Source organism: Nematolebias whitei, chromosome 19 (assembly GCF_014905685.2).
Source record: "Nematolebias whitei isolate Nwh7 chromosome 19, NemWhi1, whole genome shotgun sequence".
Classification (NCBI taxonomy): Eukaryota; Metazoa; Chordata; class Actinopteri; order Cyprinodontiformes; family Rivulidae; genus Nematolebias; species Nematolebias whitei.
In genome coordinates, this window is record NC_056516.1 from 4,086,547 (window position 1) to 4,104,480 (window position 17,934).

Sequence of the window (17,934 nt, forward strand, 5' to 3'; positions counted from 1 at the left end):
GTCATGTAAACAGAGTCTAAGAAACGAGTAGAAGTGCCCTCAGTAACTGTAACACTAACAGGTAACATGTACCTGAAGGTCCAAACAATGGTCCAAATATGAGGCCCAGACTCACATACGGGTGGGTGGGAGCTCTGAGCTCTCATTAGAGTTTACTCATTAAGATAGACTGTAGAGAGTTCAGTGAGTTAGGTATATTTAACCAAAGCACGTTACGGACATTATTCTAAGACAGTACAAATCATTGCTTGTTTGTAATGCATAAACAGACATTTTGACACATTTCTTACCATTTGCTGGCAGTAATATATCATTTTTGGTTTTGACAACCACTAATAAAAACTAAAAATGAAAAGAAGAAGAACCTCCTGACTCCAGATCAGCAGCACCTGCAGATAATCAATTCATTGAGCAGTGATTGGCTGCAGGTTCCAATAAATACCAAATCACTGCTGTTTGAACAATACAGATCCAGGGGCTGCAGTCTTGTTGGGCTTCTTTGTCTTTGAGCAGAGACCCAGAAATGACTTGTGGACTTGGTTTGGGGTAAGTGTTTGTAGCCACTTTGGTTGAAATGGTCACTTTTCTTTCTAACTTTCCTGTTTGTTTCTTGAACAGGATCTTGGTGGTTTTCTTGGTTCAAGCAGAGCTTGTATGTTGTCTCTGGACTAAAGGAGGTAAGGACGAGAACATTACAGTTATTGCTCCAATGTCCCACCACTGTGGACTCATGTTGTCTCTTGTCCTGCAGCTCAGAGCTTCCAGAACAGCAACACATATGTTGGCTTCCAACCAGATGGCAGCCTGATCAAGTCTGGCAGTTATCCCCAGAATCAAGTCAGACAAGGCTTTTCTCCACACTCTGTCCAGAGCAGGAGCTTCAACGCTGGTCCTGCAGTTGCCAGTGGTTCTGGTCCAGGACTCTCCACTAGGAGCTCAACACAAGTTGTTTCCCAGCCAGCCCAGAGTTCAGTCAGATTGGTGAAAAGCAGCTCTGTATTGAAGGCCAACAAGCAAAGGCCATTCTCACTCGGGTCTGCTGCTCCACAAGGAGCAAGGCAGTCGTTTGCTGGTGGACCTTCAGTGATTCAGACCCAGAAGAACCCCTCTATCAGCAGTAGAAGTTGGCCCACTCAACAGGGAACACAGCGTTTCAGCAAGTATCCATCCAGCAGCTCTCGCTCTCTTCAGGCTTCTAGGGGAAGCTACTCCTTCAGATCAGTTTCTCCTCAGTCTGCGGCACAGGCACCTCCCAGGACTGCTGCTAAAACGTCTTCCCACAACAGCAAGACTGGTTCCTCTGCCATCCTGTTTGACCCAGCTGCTCCTGGACAACGTGGGCGCTCTGTACAGACGCAGACCAACGCTCGTGGTCCTGCTAAAAGGGTGTTCTCAAATCGTAGGTCTGAAGGACAGAAGGCCAGGAGGCTCTCTCCTCAGACCCAGCCTTGGAAACCCACTCTGGGTCACCAAATGGGATCCAGACCCAAAAGCTGGCTGCCCACCTACAAAACCAGCCATAATCTGGCTGTCCCCAGGAGCAGCACCATGGGAGCTCCTGGTCAGGGTTTTGCCTCTGCTGCAGTTTACGAGATCCCTGAGAACTTTGGTGGCTTTGCTATCAGACGGCTGAAACCACCTTCTGACCAGAACCAACTGACTGTTCAGAAGAAACGTTTTCAGATCCCTACAGCTGCTCCTCAATGGATGGTGCCGTCCACTTCCTATGTCCAAAAGGTTCATCCTGAGGCCAGGTGGACTAGAATCAAGCTGCGTTAGCCTGTGGGTTTTTTTTTTTCCCTTCAACCTTCTTACTTAAAAGTGGTGGTTTGTATATTTTTAAGTACATAAATAAAAGATTCATTTTTATATATATGCTTTTTTTTTTTTTTTTTTTTTCTTCAATTGATACACACACACACGTGCTAAGTCTACTAAAGATGACTAAGTTGCATTGGTCAGAACAAGGGCTGCAACAACGAACCGATAACAGCGTTGGCAACTAATTACGTTATCGCTTCGTTGTGTCGTGCGATTATGCGTCTTTAAAGGCGCTGCGAAGCAGTTTTGTTCACCTGTAGTTGTCAATGCTGACTAAAAGTTTAAATTTAATAAAAAATAACTCTGCAGCACGAGTTGAGCGGGGGAAGAGTGAACGGAGTACAGACTGTTTTCAAAGGAATTTTTTTTTTTTTAAACATATTTTTATTGATTTTAACAGGAGAATAAGAAACATACAGATACTTAAAAAGAAGACCTAGACCAGACAAAAAAAAAAAAAGGGTTTTGCAGCAGACTCTCAATAGACCCATCAACAAAAACATCAGTTTGACTAAGCGTATGACCTTATGACCTTATAACCAATCCCCCTTCCAACCATCGAGTTGGATATCATTTTGGCACAGCCAAGTGTAAAAGACAGACCAGACCACCCAAAATTTATCAAGCTTGTTCTTAGTAAAATAACTGATTTTCTCAAGTGCAAAGTAGAACGTCATTTGTGTAGTCCATTGTGAAATTCCACACAATGTCCTTTTCTTCCAAGAGTGCAATACAGCGTTTAGCTTCCAAAAAGGAGACATTAAGTAAGGATCTCAAGTTATTTGGGATAACAAAGTCTTCAGGATAAATATTCAAGATGCACATCTTAGGATTCAGAGGAACCTTTTTACCAATCATTTGACCAATCACAATCAACACATCCTTCCAAAATGCCAACACCTGAGGACACGCCCACATACAATGAAATGAAGAACCTTTTTGGAAAGTACATTTAATGCACGTGTCAGGAATATTAGGGTTAAAATGATGCAATTTAACTGGAGTGATGTATTGCCTAGTCAGCCATTTGTATTGTAATAATTTAGAATTTGTGTTAGCAGATTGTGCATGAATTGAAGTGCAGGCTTTGGACCACTCCTCACTCGACAAGCTCTCTCCCAAGTCCGCTTCCCATGCTTTTAGGATGTTGACCGAAGATTCTTTACATTTGTCAACAAACAAGGAATAAAGAAGAGACACCTGTCCTCTGTCATATAGGTGATTTACAATAATGCCTTCTAATGAAGACAAAGAGGGTAAAACAAGATTATTTCGTTGCTTGGATAAAATGAAACTCCGAACTTGAAGATATTTATAGAAATGTTTTGTAGGAATATCATATTTGTTTTTAAGGTCTTCAAATGACATAAATACTTTCCCTGTAAAAAGGTCAGATACCTTAGCTATACCCTTAGCAGACCACAGTTTAAAACCTGGGTCTGCTCTACCTGGACCAAAGTCCCTATTTCCAAAAATGGGTGAAAATTGGAATAAGACTGTCCCTTTTATATCTGCCTTATGACAGAGGAGGTTTACAACTGCCAAATTTATTATGGTATTTCTGGGCAGCCCAGATCAGGGCAGCTATGTTTTATTTTATTTCTAGAGAGCCCCCAGCGTGGGTTACAATGGAGTCCCAGCTAATCCCGATTCCTATAAACTTATACTTGTATTCGTCAGACAGAAAAAAGCTTATTAAAGAAACAAAAAACCCTTTTCTGAAAAATACATTGCTTGTCTGGCAAAAAGTACTTGATTATTTGGGAGAAAAGCAACAACTATCCCAATTTTCACCCATTTCAAAGGAATTTTACAAATGACCGCTGCAAAAACTGTTCGACCCAAGTCCTTCAAAGTGTGGAAGCTCTTCACAAAGATAAAAACTGCACAACATGCAGCTTTGAAAAAGTGACGACACAGGAGAACCACGGAGATAAAAGTAAACATGTTGGAGTCACGAGGATGGAGCTGAACAGCAGATACAAATCTTGTCTCCCAACTCGTGCTGCATGTGAGTCTACAATATTCATTCTGTTTCCAAGTGAGAAAACGTAACGTCTCTGTAGCTGAAGTTGCTGCTTTTTTGTGATAGAACATGTTTAATTTAGTACGGTGTTTAAATGTGATTTAACATAATTTAAGCTTCAACTTTTAATTTTCTGGCAAAGTCTGAAGATACTGCCTGTAAGGCAAGATGAATTGCATTTAAACAGGAATTAAAGTAATTTATTACATCTACTTAAATGTGTATTTTGTTTTAATTGCTCTTTTAGCTACTTTTGCCTGAACCTAACCCTGTAAGTGAAACGAGGCATTTCTTGAGTTGCTGTAAATTGAGCTGAATTGTTAAAAATATATGAAGCAGCTTAGTGTGTTTGTATTAGAAAAACTTGTTCATTTTGTTCTGTTACTTGAAAATTGTGATTGAAATAATTGTTTGAAAAAAGGGGCAGATAAGATTTTTTCTTCTTTCTGCTGCCTTTCATTTTAAATCTTGTATCTTTTTATATTATGGAATTGTTTTGTACTTTTTTTAAATGAATTAACTTTATACCATACCAATTGTTATAATACAAACTCTCTCATTCCAGAAAACAAACATCCTTCATGATGGACAGACATCATGGACACCACAGCAGCAGCTGTCTTCACTAAAAGCATCTTTAAATAATCGTCACTGACATGAGGCCTCTGTCCATGGTTGAAGACGAAGGCTTCACTACAATAATCCACACTTTTAATCCAGGTTACAATCCACACTTTTAATCCAGGTTACAATGATCCACACTTTTAATCCAGGTTACACTCTTCCCTCAAGGACACATTTTACAAAGTAGACTACATGTTGTGCAGGTATAAAGCATGCATTTGTATATATTTTTGTGTACATTTATTTTTTTAAGCTATTTGACCAACTTTTATTTTTTATTCTTCAATATTTTACTAACAGAATAGTCCAATAGCAACCTGTTTTTTGTGCAAATTGCGATGTCAGTCAAATGTTCAATTTTGGAATAAAGGGGTGGAAATTAAAACTTTTTTTTTTTTGGGCAGATTCATCAATTAATCAAAAAAATAATCGGCCGATGAATCGATTATTGAAATAATCGTTAGTTGCAGCCCTAGTCAGAGCTGATGAGTACATTGTCTCAAATTCAAAGTACTTTGTTCTAATTAAGCACCAGATCTGGAATATGCCATGTGTAACATTTGGCATGGCAAACCCTACCTGGTTTTACAGTCTGGTCTCAAATGCTGACTAGTTTCCAAACAACAGCTTAGTTATTATGGTGATCTGCTGGATAATAAAATTGGTGTTTTGCTCCAGTGCCGTGAGATTGGTGCTTTACGACTGGATAACAGAAAATGCTTGATTCTCAAGACTTAATGCAGAAATACTGTCCTGTAAATGTACTATCCACTCAGTATTTGGTCAGGGTACCTGTGTGAAGGCTGTGGTTTAAAAGTTTTCATAAATCTGCTTTTTTTTAAAAAAAATGTTACTGTAAAAGTCCACGTTACAAGCTGCAAATTCTTTGTAGGCTCTAGATCAGGCCAATGTACTACCAAATGAGGGCCTGGTTATACCATGAGGGTCATCAAACAAGGTGTTGGCACTTTGGCAATGTGTAGGTGTCCAGTCCTGTTGGAAAATGAAATCAGCAACTGCATGTAGTGTTGAACCAGAAAGACTATCATGAGAAAGTTATGACACTCCTTAGTGACTTAACCACTTATGAACCTCTGAAAAGAGATCCAGGAAGTGGTTACAAGAAGAAGTTAATAGATTGCCTGTAAAATTTGGAGCAGGACAAGGCTATTGACCGTATTCTGTACCACAGACTGTACCCAGGGGAGGCCACACCTAGTCTGTATGGTTTACCTAAAATCCACAAACAAGGTGTACCTTTAAGACCTATTGTTAGCATGATTAACTCTGTCACTTACAATGTTTCCAAATATCTGGCGTCTGTACTCATCCCTTTAGTTGGCAGCTCAGAACACCACATACAGAACACCATGGACTTTGTGGACAAGGTGAGGGATGTCATCATGGAGACTGATGAAACAATGGTCTCTTTTGATGTCACATCACTCTTTACCTGCATTCCTGTTGATGATGCAGTAGAGGGGGTCAGTTTAAAATTAAAATCAGACACCACTCTGAGCAGCAGGACCACACTTTCTACAGAACAACTGGGTCAACTCTTGAAACTGTGCCTGCAGTCAACCTACTTCACATATGGGGAGCAATATTATAGGCAGAAACATGGGTGTGCTATGGGGTCTCCAGTTTCTCCTATTGCTGCCAACCTGTACATGGAGGAGGTAGAAAAGAGAGCCTTGACGTCCTTTTCAGGGACACCACCAAGTCATTGGTTCAGGTATGTTGACGACACCTGGGTTAAAATTAAATCTCAGGAAATCCAACATTTTACTGACCACATCAACTCTGTGGATAAATACATCAAGTTCACATGAGAAGATGTAAAAAATGGCAGGTTGGCTTTCTTGGACTGTGAGGTCTCAGTCTCTGATAGAGGGCATTTGCAAACCGAGGTGTACTGCAAACCCAACCACACAGACCAGTATTTGCAGTTTGACTCCCATCACCCTTTGGAGCACAAGTTAGGAGTCATCAGGACTCTGTACCACAGAGCAGACAGCGTCCCCACTAGCTCAGGAGCCAGGCAGAAGGAGAAATCCTACACAAAACAGGCTCTAGAGCAATGTGGATATCCTAACTGGGCCTTCCTGAAAGCAGAGAAGAAACCCAAACAGGACACCAGTCAGCCATCAGGTGAAAAGGAGGAACCCAGACCCAGACCAGTGGTCATTCCATTATGTTGAGGGAGTATCAGAGAAACTGAGACGTTTATTTTCTAAACATAACGTCCCAGTGGCTTTTAAACCCCAAAATACATTAAAGACTGGTTCATCCCAAAGATCCAGTCCCCCGGCACAAACAGAGTAATATTGTGTATGCTGTTCAGTGTCAGGAGGGTGATCAGTCTTACATCGGGGAAACTAAACAGCCACTGGCCAAAAGGATGGACCAGCACAGAAGATCAACATCATCAGGCCAGGACTCTGCGGTCTACACTCATCTCCAGGTCAGAGGTCACTCTTTCAGGGATGAAGATGTTCACATCCTGGACAGAGAGGAACGATGGTTTGAGAGAGGAGTAAAGGAGGCCATCTTTGTGAAAAGAAATCGTCCATCATTAAACAGGGGTGGAGCCTCCGGGTTCAACTGTCCCCCTCTTACAATGCTGTGATTGCTAGTATCACTCAGCCCTCTGTGAACAGTAAACAGCCATCAGGTGCTAATGATCCATTGTTAGGCTGATGGTCCTTCTTGAGCATGTGATCAGCTGGTTTTGGTTGTCAGCAGCAAAAGTGGTTGATCCACTCTGAGAAGGTGCTATTTAAGAGACTGAGCTGGAAACAGCACCTCAGACTGAGGAAGTCTCTTGGATGAGAGACGAAACGTTTCTATATTTTTTTGCTTTGTTTTTTGTTTATTTTGAATGTCCAGAGGACCAGATTGAACTTTTTTGGAATTGTCCATAATATTAGGAGAGTCTGTGTCAATTCTGGATGGAGAAAAAGAGAAACCATGGGTGTTACACTGCACAGGAATCCTTTGAACAGGGACAAGGCTTTTCTGTTATCACCCTGATTTACGATCATTGAAGGGTGGTTCGATTCGATGTTGGTACAAGGTGTTACCAGACTCTTTCTTGGAGTTCTGTTTTACCTCAAAGCATCCATTTTGTGTCCATGTTGGATTCACAGTAGGGCTGTTGTAAATAAATATTTTAGTAATGGAGTAATCTATAGATTATTCTGGCAATTAATCGAGTAATCAAAAACTAAATTTGTCAGGTTCTACAGTAACTACCATACTTATTTTATGAGTAATATAAATACGCAAAAAAGAACATTAAATAAACAACCCATTTAATTCCTCTTTTTAAAATATTTTATTGCTTAAGTTGAATTATTTTTAAACATCACATAAAAATCTAAATGCTGTAAAATAATTTTTATGGATTGTAAAACTGAACGGAATTTACAAAGTAGGATCTGGAAGGAAGGACATGATTTGTGTTGAAGGTGGAGATGATCTTCTGGATCCTTCATCTTCCAGCACGGACAGCAGCTGCATGTCTGTGATGATCATATTTAAAATGCTGTTTGTGAACTCAGCCGCTGCACAACCAACATCCTGGAGCTCTTTGGACGAAGCTGTCCAACATATGACTCTGACATTCACTGAAAACAAGAAGAATAAAATTATTATTTGTTCATTGTTATTCCTTAATAAATGTTCAAGTGTACTTCATTGGATTTTATAAAATTATGTAATATTGTTAAGTAATCTACACTTTCTGATGACTCTGCTCCAATCAAAGTAACATTAGTGTCGGATGTATTTGATTTATGCTTTTATTTATGTGTGAGTTTTGAGGATGCTTTAATTAAAACCCTCTGTCACTGAATTATTTTTAACCATCATATAAAAATCTAAATGCTGTAAATAATTTTTATGGATTGAAAAACTGAAGGAATCTTTGTTAGAAACTAAGTAAGATAGATAATATAAAGTTTAGTTTGTACATTGAGTTCTGCAGACTGTATTATTATTTAGTCTTGATTGATGAGTTATAAACAAATATGAAAGTAGTAATAAATGCAGATTAATCACAGTTTTTAAGTCATAAACAGCAGCAAGAAGAAAAAAAATCCTACTAACTTGTTTAAATACATTTACACTTGAAATAGTCAATTTAATTCAGTTTATTTATATAGTGCCAAATCACAACAAAGTTGTCTCAGGGCACTTTACAGAAACATTCACATAAAAGCCAATTAGTAAAGTTCTCTATCTAAGGAATCCAGCAGACAAGTTGAATCTTGGCTTCGTTGCAGTCTCCCATCCTGAGCAAGCACAGTGGCGACAGTGGAAAGGAAAAACTCCCTTTTAAAAGGAAGAAACCTCCAGCAGAACCAGGCTCAGGACAAGAGACCATCTGCTTTGACCGGCTGGTTGAGAGGACAGGAAGGAGAGACAGACGAACACAGAATGGTAGGTCCAGATATAGGTCCAGGTCCAGGTATAGGTCCAGGTCCAGGTGTACCTGAAAGACAAAAAAACACGTTAAGGACAGAAAAAATAATTACAAATACAAAACAGGTTGAGCAGAGTAAGTAAAGACAGCAGCAGAGTGAAAATTGTGGTCAGTTTGTCCTCCAGCAGTCTAAGTCAGCAGCATAACTAAGGGACAGCTCAGGAAACCCAAGCCGACCCTAACTATAGGATTTATCAAAAAGGAAAGTCTTAAGCCTAGTTTTAAAACTGGATAATGTGTCAGCCTCACGGACAGAGATTGGAAGTTGGTTCCACAAGAGAGGAGCCTGATAACTAAAAGATCTTCCTCCCATTCTGTTTTTGTAAATTCTAGGAACCACAAGTAAACCTGCAGCCTGAGAGCGAAGTGCTCTGTTAGGAAAATATGGAACAATAAGATCTGTAATATAAGATGGAGCCAGGTTGTTGACATATTCACCCTAAATATCTTATTTAAGTCAGGATGGAAGTACAGAAATAAATAAATGTGTTTCAGCTGATGTCATCAGTCTGTTGTTGCTTTTATGTTTAACAAACTTGCATCAAGTCCTGCACAGTTTTTTTTCTCCTCACACAACGTACAGAACCTGCCAGGTAGCCACTATGATTAGTCAGTAGATTTAACATTAGCAAAAATATGCCTAATTTTATATCTATAGCTCGACAGATTATCACACATTTAGGTTAATGTATTTTGCAAAGAGAACATGATACCTGTTACAGCTGCGGACAAGTTTGATGCTACAGCGGGTGTTTTCTCTTCAGACGCTTCAACATTGACGACGTGCTGTTGTCGTTATTTCAATTCTGCTTTCCAGTCTATGCATTGCGCTGTTTTGTCTTTTTTGTTAGCCTAAAATGTTCCCAAACTTTTGGCAGTTTTTGTTGTTTTCGGGGCTCTTCTTCGAGGCAGTCTCCGTTCCCTCCATAGCTACAAACTTAGCACATATGCGTTAGCGGAAGTGCTAGCGGAAGCGCTACCGTTGTGTAACACAAAAACCTTCCGGCTAGACCACCGTGCTCGGAATAGTTTAATGAAGCTTCGAGGCAGAAAAATTTGCCTCAAGGATTTTTTTTGTAATCGAGGTACTCGAAAGATTCGAGGAATAGTTTCAGCCCTAATTCACAGAAAGGGCTTCTCAGATATTATCAGATTTATTGGACATTTTATGGTTTGCAAACAAAAGTTTTTTTTTAAATATTGTCCAGACTTGGGAGTTGTTGAGAAAAGTTAAACTGTCCCAGGTCTGAAATGGGAGTGGGCTTGTTTTCCTAGGGAGAGGAATGATTTTTTTCTGTAGGGGAGAGGAGTTTCCTGTAGGTTGGATTCACCCAGTCCCAAATTATCAAAAAAAATAAATTAATATTATAACAATCTCAAAGTCAGGGACGGTGATTTATGACCTGATTCCATTATTGATGAATTGCAACCATGCATTGACCATCTTACAACGAAGGTTGAGGTAGAATTCTGAAAAGTCAAGGTTCATAATTTCCAGAGTTAGAAATCAGAGTCATTCAACATGGAGTCAACAGGAATAATTCCAAGTACGGAAAAGGAAAAATAATCCAGATTGTTCCATATGAGTTCAAAGGGGTAATTCCACAACAAGGAAATGCAAAAACAATAAAAGTATTCCATAGGGCGTTCACAATGTCCTCTGGAGGGCATGGTGAGGTAGACTCAGGACTAATACAGACCAAGGGATGATGAGGTAGGATGGTACTCAGTGGTGATTTCTGGTGTCCATCTAATTAAGTGTCTAAATATAATGAGGCTATCATAAAAATAAATCTTAAAGCATGCATTTTTAATGTCAACTAAATTGACAGACTAAATTGTCTTCTGTTTATTTGAGTAAACAAATAAAAAGTATTTAATCAGGGATTCTAAGGCCACAGCATTTGTATACGCACACGTGGACAAAAGGGGTCTATGGGCTCATGGCTAAATGTTTAAAGACATAAAGCATGCAATAGGAGAATTTGGGATAAAAGTAAAACAAAATATGAAGCTTGGAACTATGTCACTTTTTTTCTTCTATGGGTCGTTTGTGAGTTCCAATATTCCAGGGGCACATGAACTGGTCGATTCACTCACATTTATGTCATCGTCCAGCTGGAGGGAGTCCAGTTCTTTTACGTCTGGTCCATTTGGACAACCGAGTGGTACACTTGTTTAGTTGGCCTTGTAGGGCTCTAGTACGACGGAGATAAAGGAATGCAATAACCGCAATGATAAGATATCCTAAAATAACCAAAGCCATCATCAAAGTGTTAGCTGTGGACCATGCATAGCTTATGGTTTGGACATGGGTTTTAGAATGCGTTGTTAATTCTTTCAGCACTTGACCTATAGGTCCTATTCCAATGAACTTGGCGCCTTCGAATATGAGATGTTCGATGGCAATTGCATCTAGTTCTAAGGTAAAATTCTTAAATAAGTCAGGAACATAGAGTTCAGTCTCATACTGGTCTGGGTAAAGACAATAAAGGGCTACTTCATCAGTGTGGACTATGGCATCCTTAGGAGCTGTAATCCACATTGTTTTTGCTGGAAGATCGATGCGAGTGGAGGTGTTATGCAGGGCTAAGCTACTTTAGTGTATCTTGCTGGAGTGTTGACTAACCAACGGAACCCAACAATTTCTGCTTGGGTCACAGCAACTTGGCGGCATGAGGTCACAGTGGTGGCACATTTAGAGTATTTTGATACTGTGTCAACTCTGCAAATGCCAACAGTATTGTCACACACAAACAGTTTACTTGGGCAAAGATAGTGTATGTCCCGGGTGAGGGTGCACATACACAAATTTGGAGCAAGATACAGCTTAGGAGTACTGTCATGGTAAGCTACAATGATTGGTGTGTTGATTTTGACGTGATTTTCACCATTTCAGTTTCCAACGTTTATAACGTCTTTTAGTCTATAAACATTGTTTGTGGAAATGATGGGTAAGTTTATGAGGAACGCAATCTCACGAGCCTCTAGGTCAATGTGGAGTGAAACTGAGCTACCGAGCGTATAGGCTAGGTGCGCCTGGAGTAGTGTCACTCTGTCTGCAGTAGCTGTGGTAAGGATCTCTTGGACCATGTCTTGAGACACTAGGTACGGTGGAATTCGGCCGATAGCTAGAGTGTCGACTGAGGATTTGACCTCTCTAAGCATGTCGGTTAACAGCATGGTGAGCAACTGAGCGTGAGCATAATAGACTTTTATAACAGTCTTCTAAGTGTCTACTACTTTAAAGATCTGTGCTATCTCTTGGCTATGGGAGCTCAGAACCAAAATCGTGTCTTTGACAGTTTTGCCTATCCGAGTAAGTTGTCCTCATTGTTCATCTAACTGTTGTTGTATCACAGGAAGCTCATCTTTAAACTCATTAACATGTCGCTTGATGGCAGCAATATTTACAGCATTGACCGAAGAAACACCCAAACTGAACAGAGAGTCAATGGCCGAGGCAGCAGTGAGAAGTCCAGTTATAAAACACTTCTCCCTTCTACTGGCCCCACTCAGCTCATCTTTGGTAATTGTGAACTTCTGAAGTTGTTCAAGCATGTAGGAGATGTCGGCTTCCACATGCTGAATGGCCTGTGATCTCCAAAGCATACCAGCCCAGGAAGCAAGTTCCTTAGTTGAGGGAACATTCTTCTGACACATGACAAGGGGGGGCAAATCTGACAAACACCTTCTGCATGTGTAAATGGCAGTTGGTGATGAGGAATCCTGGCTGTTCTTTCACTACGATGCCTGAGGAGGGTCCCGGTTCAACCATCTGAAGTTGAGTGGTACCGGCCAATCCCAGGACTGTAAGGAAGCATACTAGATTCATCATTCAAAGAAACATCAGCGGACCAGTTGCTCCTCACAGTTCCAGGAACTCGTCTTAAGCGCAGAGGTGACGGGGCCTTCTCTGTAGCAGGACCAAGACTCTGGAACGACTTACCTCTGCTTGTCAGACAGGCCCCATCCCTCTCGGTTTTCAAGTCCCGTTTAAAAACTCACTACTATTCAATAGCTTTCAACACAAGATGATCTGTGTTTTGATCCTGTATGCTCTACACTGGTTTGTCGTCATTATCTGCATCGTTTTTGTCTATATTCTGATTTACCTTCTTTTGTATTTTGCTTTGTGTGTTACCTGTTGTTTTGTCTGTACAGCACTTTGGTTGGCCTTGTTGCTGTTTTAAGTGCTTTGTAAATAAAGTGGTATGGTAAGTGGTATCATGGTCCTAAGGGGAAGAAATATGGGACGACATAAGCACAAGGCTTTGGGTTTTAGGAGGTTACATCAGATTGCAACATGTTTTGAAGGAGATTTTAACTTTCGTGGTTAATAATTGTGCTAAGATGCGATCCAGTGGTCAAGAAAATTGTTTGTTTGATTAAAGTTTATTGAGTTAGGTCAGCCCTTCTCAAATAGTGGGGCGTGCCCCCCTTGGGGGGGCAGGACAATGCCAGGGGGTGTGCATATGACCCGGGGAACATGCTTTTTTCCCACTGGGAGTAGTTTCTTTTTTTCATCATTCTCATTTTGTCGTGTGCATTCTGGCAGCTGTTTGCTCGTATCTCTCAGGCTTACTAATAATAAAGTTATGAACAAATAACTGTTTTGTCATTTTGGGAGCCATGGATGAACCGTGTCGCACCCCTCTGTGGCTGCGACATAAACTCCGACACTTCTGCTGCATGTGTTTTATGTCCATGTGCTCTGGACATCACTCACTGTGTCCCATTGGCGTACGAATGTGATAAAGCAATGATTTGTCTCTTTAGAATAATTTGTTCAATTAGCTTTGTAGAGCTATAATAGAGTGCTGTATGAATGGGTAAATGAGGACACAGATTGTAGTGTAAAGCGCTTTGAATATCCCAATAAGATAGAAAGGCGCTATACAAACCGGATTCCAAAAAAGTTGGGACACTAAACAAATTGTGAATAAAAACTGAATGCAATGATGTGGAGATGGCAATTGTCAATATTTTATTCGTAATATAACATAGATGACAGATCAAAAGTTTAATCTGAGTAAATGTAACATTTTAAAGGAAAAATACGTTGATTCAAAATTTCACAGTGTCAACAAATCCAAAAAAAGTTGGGACAAGTAGCAATAAGTGTCTGGAAAAAGGAAATTGTGCATATAACGAACAGCTGGAAAACCAATTAACACTAATTAGGTCAATAGACAACATGATTGGATATAAAAAGAGCTTCTCAGAGTGTCAGTGTCTCTCAGAAGCCAAGATAGTAAGAGGATCACCAATTCCACCATTGTTGTGCAGAAAGATAGTGCAACAATACCAGAATGGTGTTACCCAACGTAAAATAGCCAAGACTTTTAAGTTATCATCATCAACCATGCATAACATCATCAAAAGATTCAGAGAATCTGGAACAATTGCTGTGCGTAAGGGTCAAGGCCGTAAAACTCTACTGGATGCTCGTGATCTCCAGGCCCTTAAACGTCACTGCACCTCAAACAGGAATGCCACTGTCAAGGAAATAACAGAATGGGCTCAGGAATACTTCCAGAAAGCATTGTCAGTGAACACAATCCACTGTGCCATCCGCCGTTGCCAGCTGAAACTCTACAGTGCAAAGAGGAAGTCATTTCTAAGCAAGCTCCACAAGCTCAGACATTTGCACTGGACCAAGGCTCATTTAAAATGGAGTGTGGCATAATGGAAGACTGTTCTGTGGTCAGATGAGTCACGATTTGAAGTTCTTTATGGAACACTGGGACGCCATGTCATCCGGACCAGAGAGGACAAGGATAGCCCAAGTTGTTATCAATGCTCCATTCAGAAGCCTGCATCACTGATGGTATGGGGTTGCATGAGCGCTTGTGGCATGGGCAGCTTGCATGTCTGGAAAGGCACCATTAATGCAGAGAACTATGTTCAGGTTCTAGAACAACATATGCTCCCATCTAGATGTCATCTCTTTCAGGGAAGACCCTGCATTTTTCAACACGATAATGCCAGACCACATTCTGCAGCAATCACAACATCATGGCTACGTAGGAGAAGGATCCGGGTACTGAAATGGCCAGCCTGCAGTCCAGATCTTTCACCTATAGAGAACATTTGGCGCATCATAAAGAGGAAGGTGCGACAAAGAAGGCCCAAGACGATTGAACAGTTAGAGGCCTGTATTAGACATGAATGGGAGAGCATTCCTATTTCTAAACTGGAGAAACTGGTCTCCTCTGTCCCCAGACATCTGTTGAGTGTTGGAAGAAGAAGGGGGGATGCCACACAGTGGGAAAAATGGACTTGTCCCAACTTTTTTTGGGATTTGTTGACGCCATGAAATATGGAAAAAACAGATTTTTCCCTTAAAATGAAACATTCTCTCAGTTTAAACTTTTGATCTGTGATTTGTGTTCTATTCTGAATAAAATATTAGATGTTGGCACCTCCACATCATTGCATTCAGTTTTTATTCACAATTTGTTTAGTGTCTCAACTTTTTTGGAATGCGGTTTGTATAAGTACAGTCCATTTACTGTCCATTTACTCACAGAATGCATGCAACAAAGAGTAAAATCAAAGCGAAAGTGACACCTGCCTCCTCTTTCCTCTTTCGTGTTGACAAAATGTTTTAGTTTTATCGATAAGTTTGTCAAAGCACAAAATTACAGAAGTAATGTTTAATATGTGTTAGGACTCTCTTCTTTGCTAACAAAATATATTCACCTCCTCAGTTAAGTTTCTGTTTTTATGACTCTCTGGACGCTTGTCACCCATAGCATGCAGGCAACAAAGAGTAAACTCAAAGCGAGATGGTTACCTGCCCCCCTTCCGGATGGAAGGTGAAACGTTTCAGCAAAAAAAGAAACTGTCCAGATGACCTGACTGAAAATTGTTGGACTGTATACCTGGATTATTGAGCATGGAGGTTTTGGTTATGAACCAGTTTGACATGATTGTCGATGAGGAAGAGGGCCAGCACCACAGGAGGGGGCGTGCCAAAGACACCATCTTAGCACCAACATAACTGGTTTGTTCCACTTTGGAGTAAGCTGTTTGGGGGAAGAATCAGTTTTGTGTTGTATCTAAAAAAGTTAAATCTGGTCCTCTGGACATTCAAAAAAGCTAAACAAAAAAATTATAGAAACGTTTCGTCTTTCATCCGAAAGACTTCCTCAGTCTGAGGTGCTGTATTCAACTCAGTCTTATAAATAGTACTCTCTTGCAGTGGAACAACCAGTTTTCTGCTGACAGCTGTTGGATTTAATATTTTTATATTTCCTATCAAGCATTCAAATGTCATTTTATACAAAGTGTGTGCGTGTCTTTCTTCAAGGGTTGAACTATATTTATAGAAAATGTTTACTAATTCTAACTATTTTACCTTTACATATAATCTCATATTAGCTAAAGATAATTTTACAAGTTCACATTTGATATATTACAAGCTATCAAACAAGCCAGGAGACAGGTAAGATACTGACTAACTCAGGAGGGAAGAGTCCTTCTTTGTTCTCTGAGCACATGGTGGCCTGGCCGCTCACACACACACTGATTAACATAAATAAAAGCTAGAACACATTTCTTTAATTTAGACTTAATACAGTTTGACTAAGTAAATCCCTCAGGTTCGCTCTTAATAATAATTCATGATTAGATGCTCCACAACAGAGTGTTAACAGTCTAAACGCAGACAAGGAAACAAAGCGTCCTATTATGTATCTGCCTTAAAGCAGAGAATCACCAGGTTCTGGGGGCCTTCAACAGACTTATTGATTAACACATACACATAAGGTAGGTAATAATTAATAGTGATTAATTATTCGTGTAGCAATCGTGACACACTAATTACCAATAAAGCAGACTAACACATTAACATGAACAAAGAACCTGATTTTACAGAGACCAGGGTGTCATAAAACTTATCTCTGGAATGCAGTAAGAAAGGGCCTTGAGGAGGCGGGCTAGACCCGTAACTATAGCAACCCCAGAACCAATCAGAAAGCTAGCCTTCTCAAACTTTGATAAAAGCCAGAAATAACACACGCCCAGTGAGCATTTCCGGGAGAGCACAGACCGAGAGGGTTTGTTCTTTTAATGCTCCAATATATGCATATATTTAACAAATGTTAATGTTTGTCTCTGAATATCTGTAACTCCTGTTTGTCAAATAAATCTTTTATACCGAGGGCGAGGTCTCAGCTATCTTGAAAACGATTGTGGACAAAGCCACAACACAGCCAAACCAGCAACTCACATAATCAAGGAACCATCAGCCTAATAATGGATCATTAGCACACTGATAGCTGTTTGCTATTCACAGGGGCCTGAGTGATACTAGCAATTACATCATTGTAAGAGGGGGACAGTTATTAAAGAGTTATTGGACAATCTGGTGGAGGTTGCAAAAAGTGTGACCTCTACAGAAATTACAATGTCAAGTTATGAAAAGCTGGCTAAAATTGCAATTTTGCTGAAAGAATCATTCTATGCAGTTGTTGCGAAAGCTGATGACCTTGCACTAAGGTTATACAGTGAAAAAGTGTTTGCTCAGGAAATTCAAGGACACTACCTTCAATTTAAAAGCGAACACAAGGTCCTCACAAGAACACATTATGAACAGATGTTTCAATTACAGCAATATGCACGTGCAGAAGTTGATTCAATGAACAGCAAAATACAGTTACTTGATGCATCACTATCTGAAGCCAGGGATGCTAAAGATGTGCTTAAAACACAACTTAACGAATGCACACTGATAAAAGAGGGATTACTCCAACAATGTCTGCTTTTACAACGTGATTGTCGGACATCACAGGAACGCCTGACGGCTTGTGAGGAGAAACTGGCCGCAGCAACAAATAAAAGTTCTGACGTGGGGCGAGTTTGTCTGGAACTCAGAGACGGCCGTGGACAGAGTCCGGGTCACCCACAACCACCCCAGAAAGATGTTGTTGCACCTCTTGCTTTTAAGCCCATCCAACCACCCTCACCTAAA

General features: G+C 40.3%; 1 protein-coding gene across 1 annotated transcript; it reads left to right on the forward strand.

Annotated features, from left to right (window-relative positions):
- Positions 1–468: 468 nt before the first annotated feature.
- LOC119425994 lies at positions 469–1,867 on the forward strand. The gene is made up of 3 exons (XM_037693554.1): positions 469–546; positions 619–677; positions 752–1,867. Exons 1-3 carry the CDS (start codon positions 524–526, stop codon positions 1,777–1,779), a joined length of 1,110 nt encoding a protein of 369 aa, XP_037549482.1. The 5' UTR covers positions 469–523; the 3' UTR covers positions 1,780–1,867.
- The last annotated feature ends 16,067 nt before the right edge of the window (positions 1,868–17,934 follow it).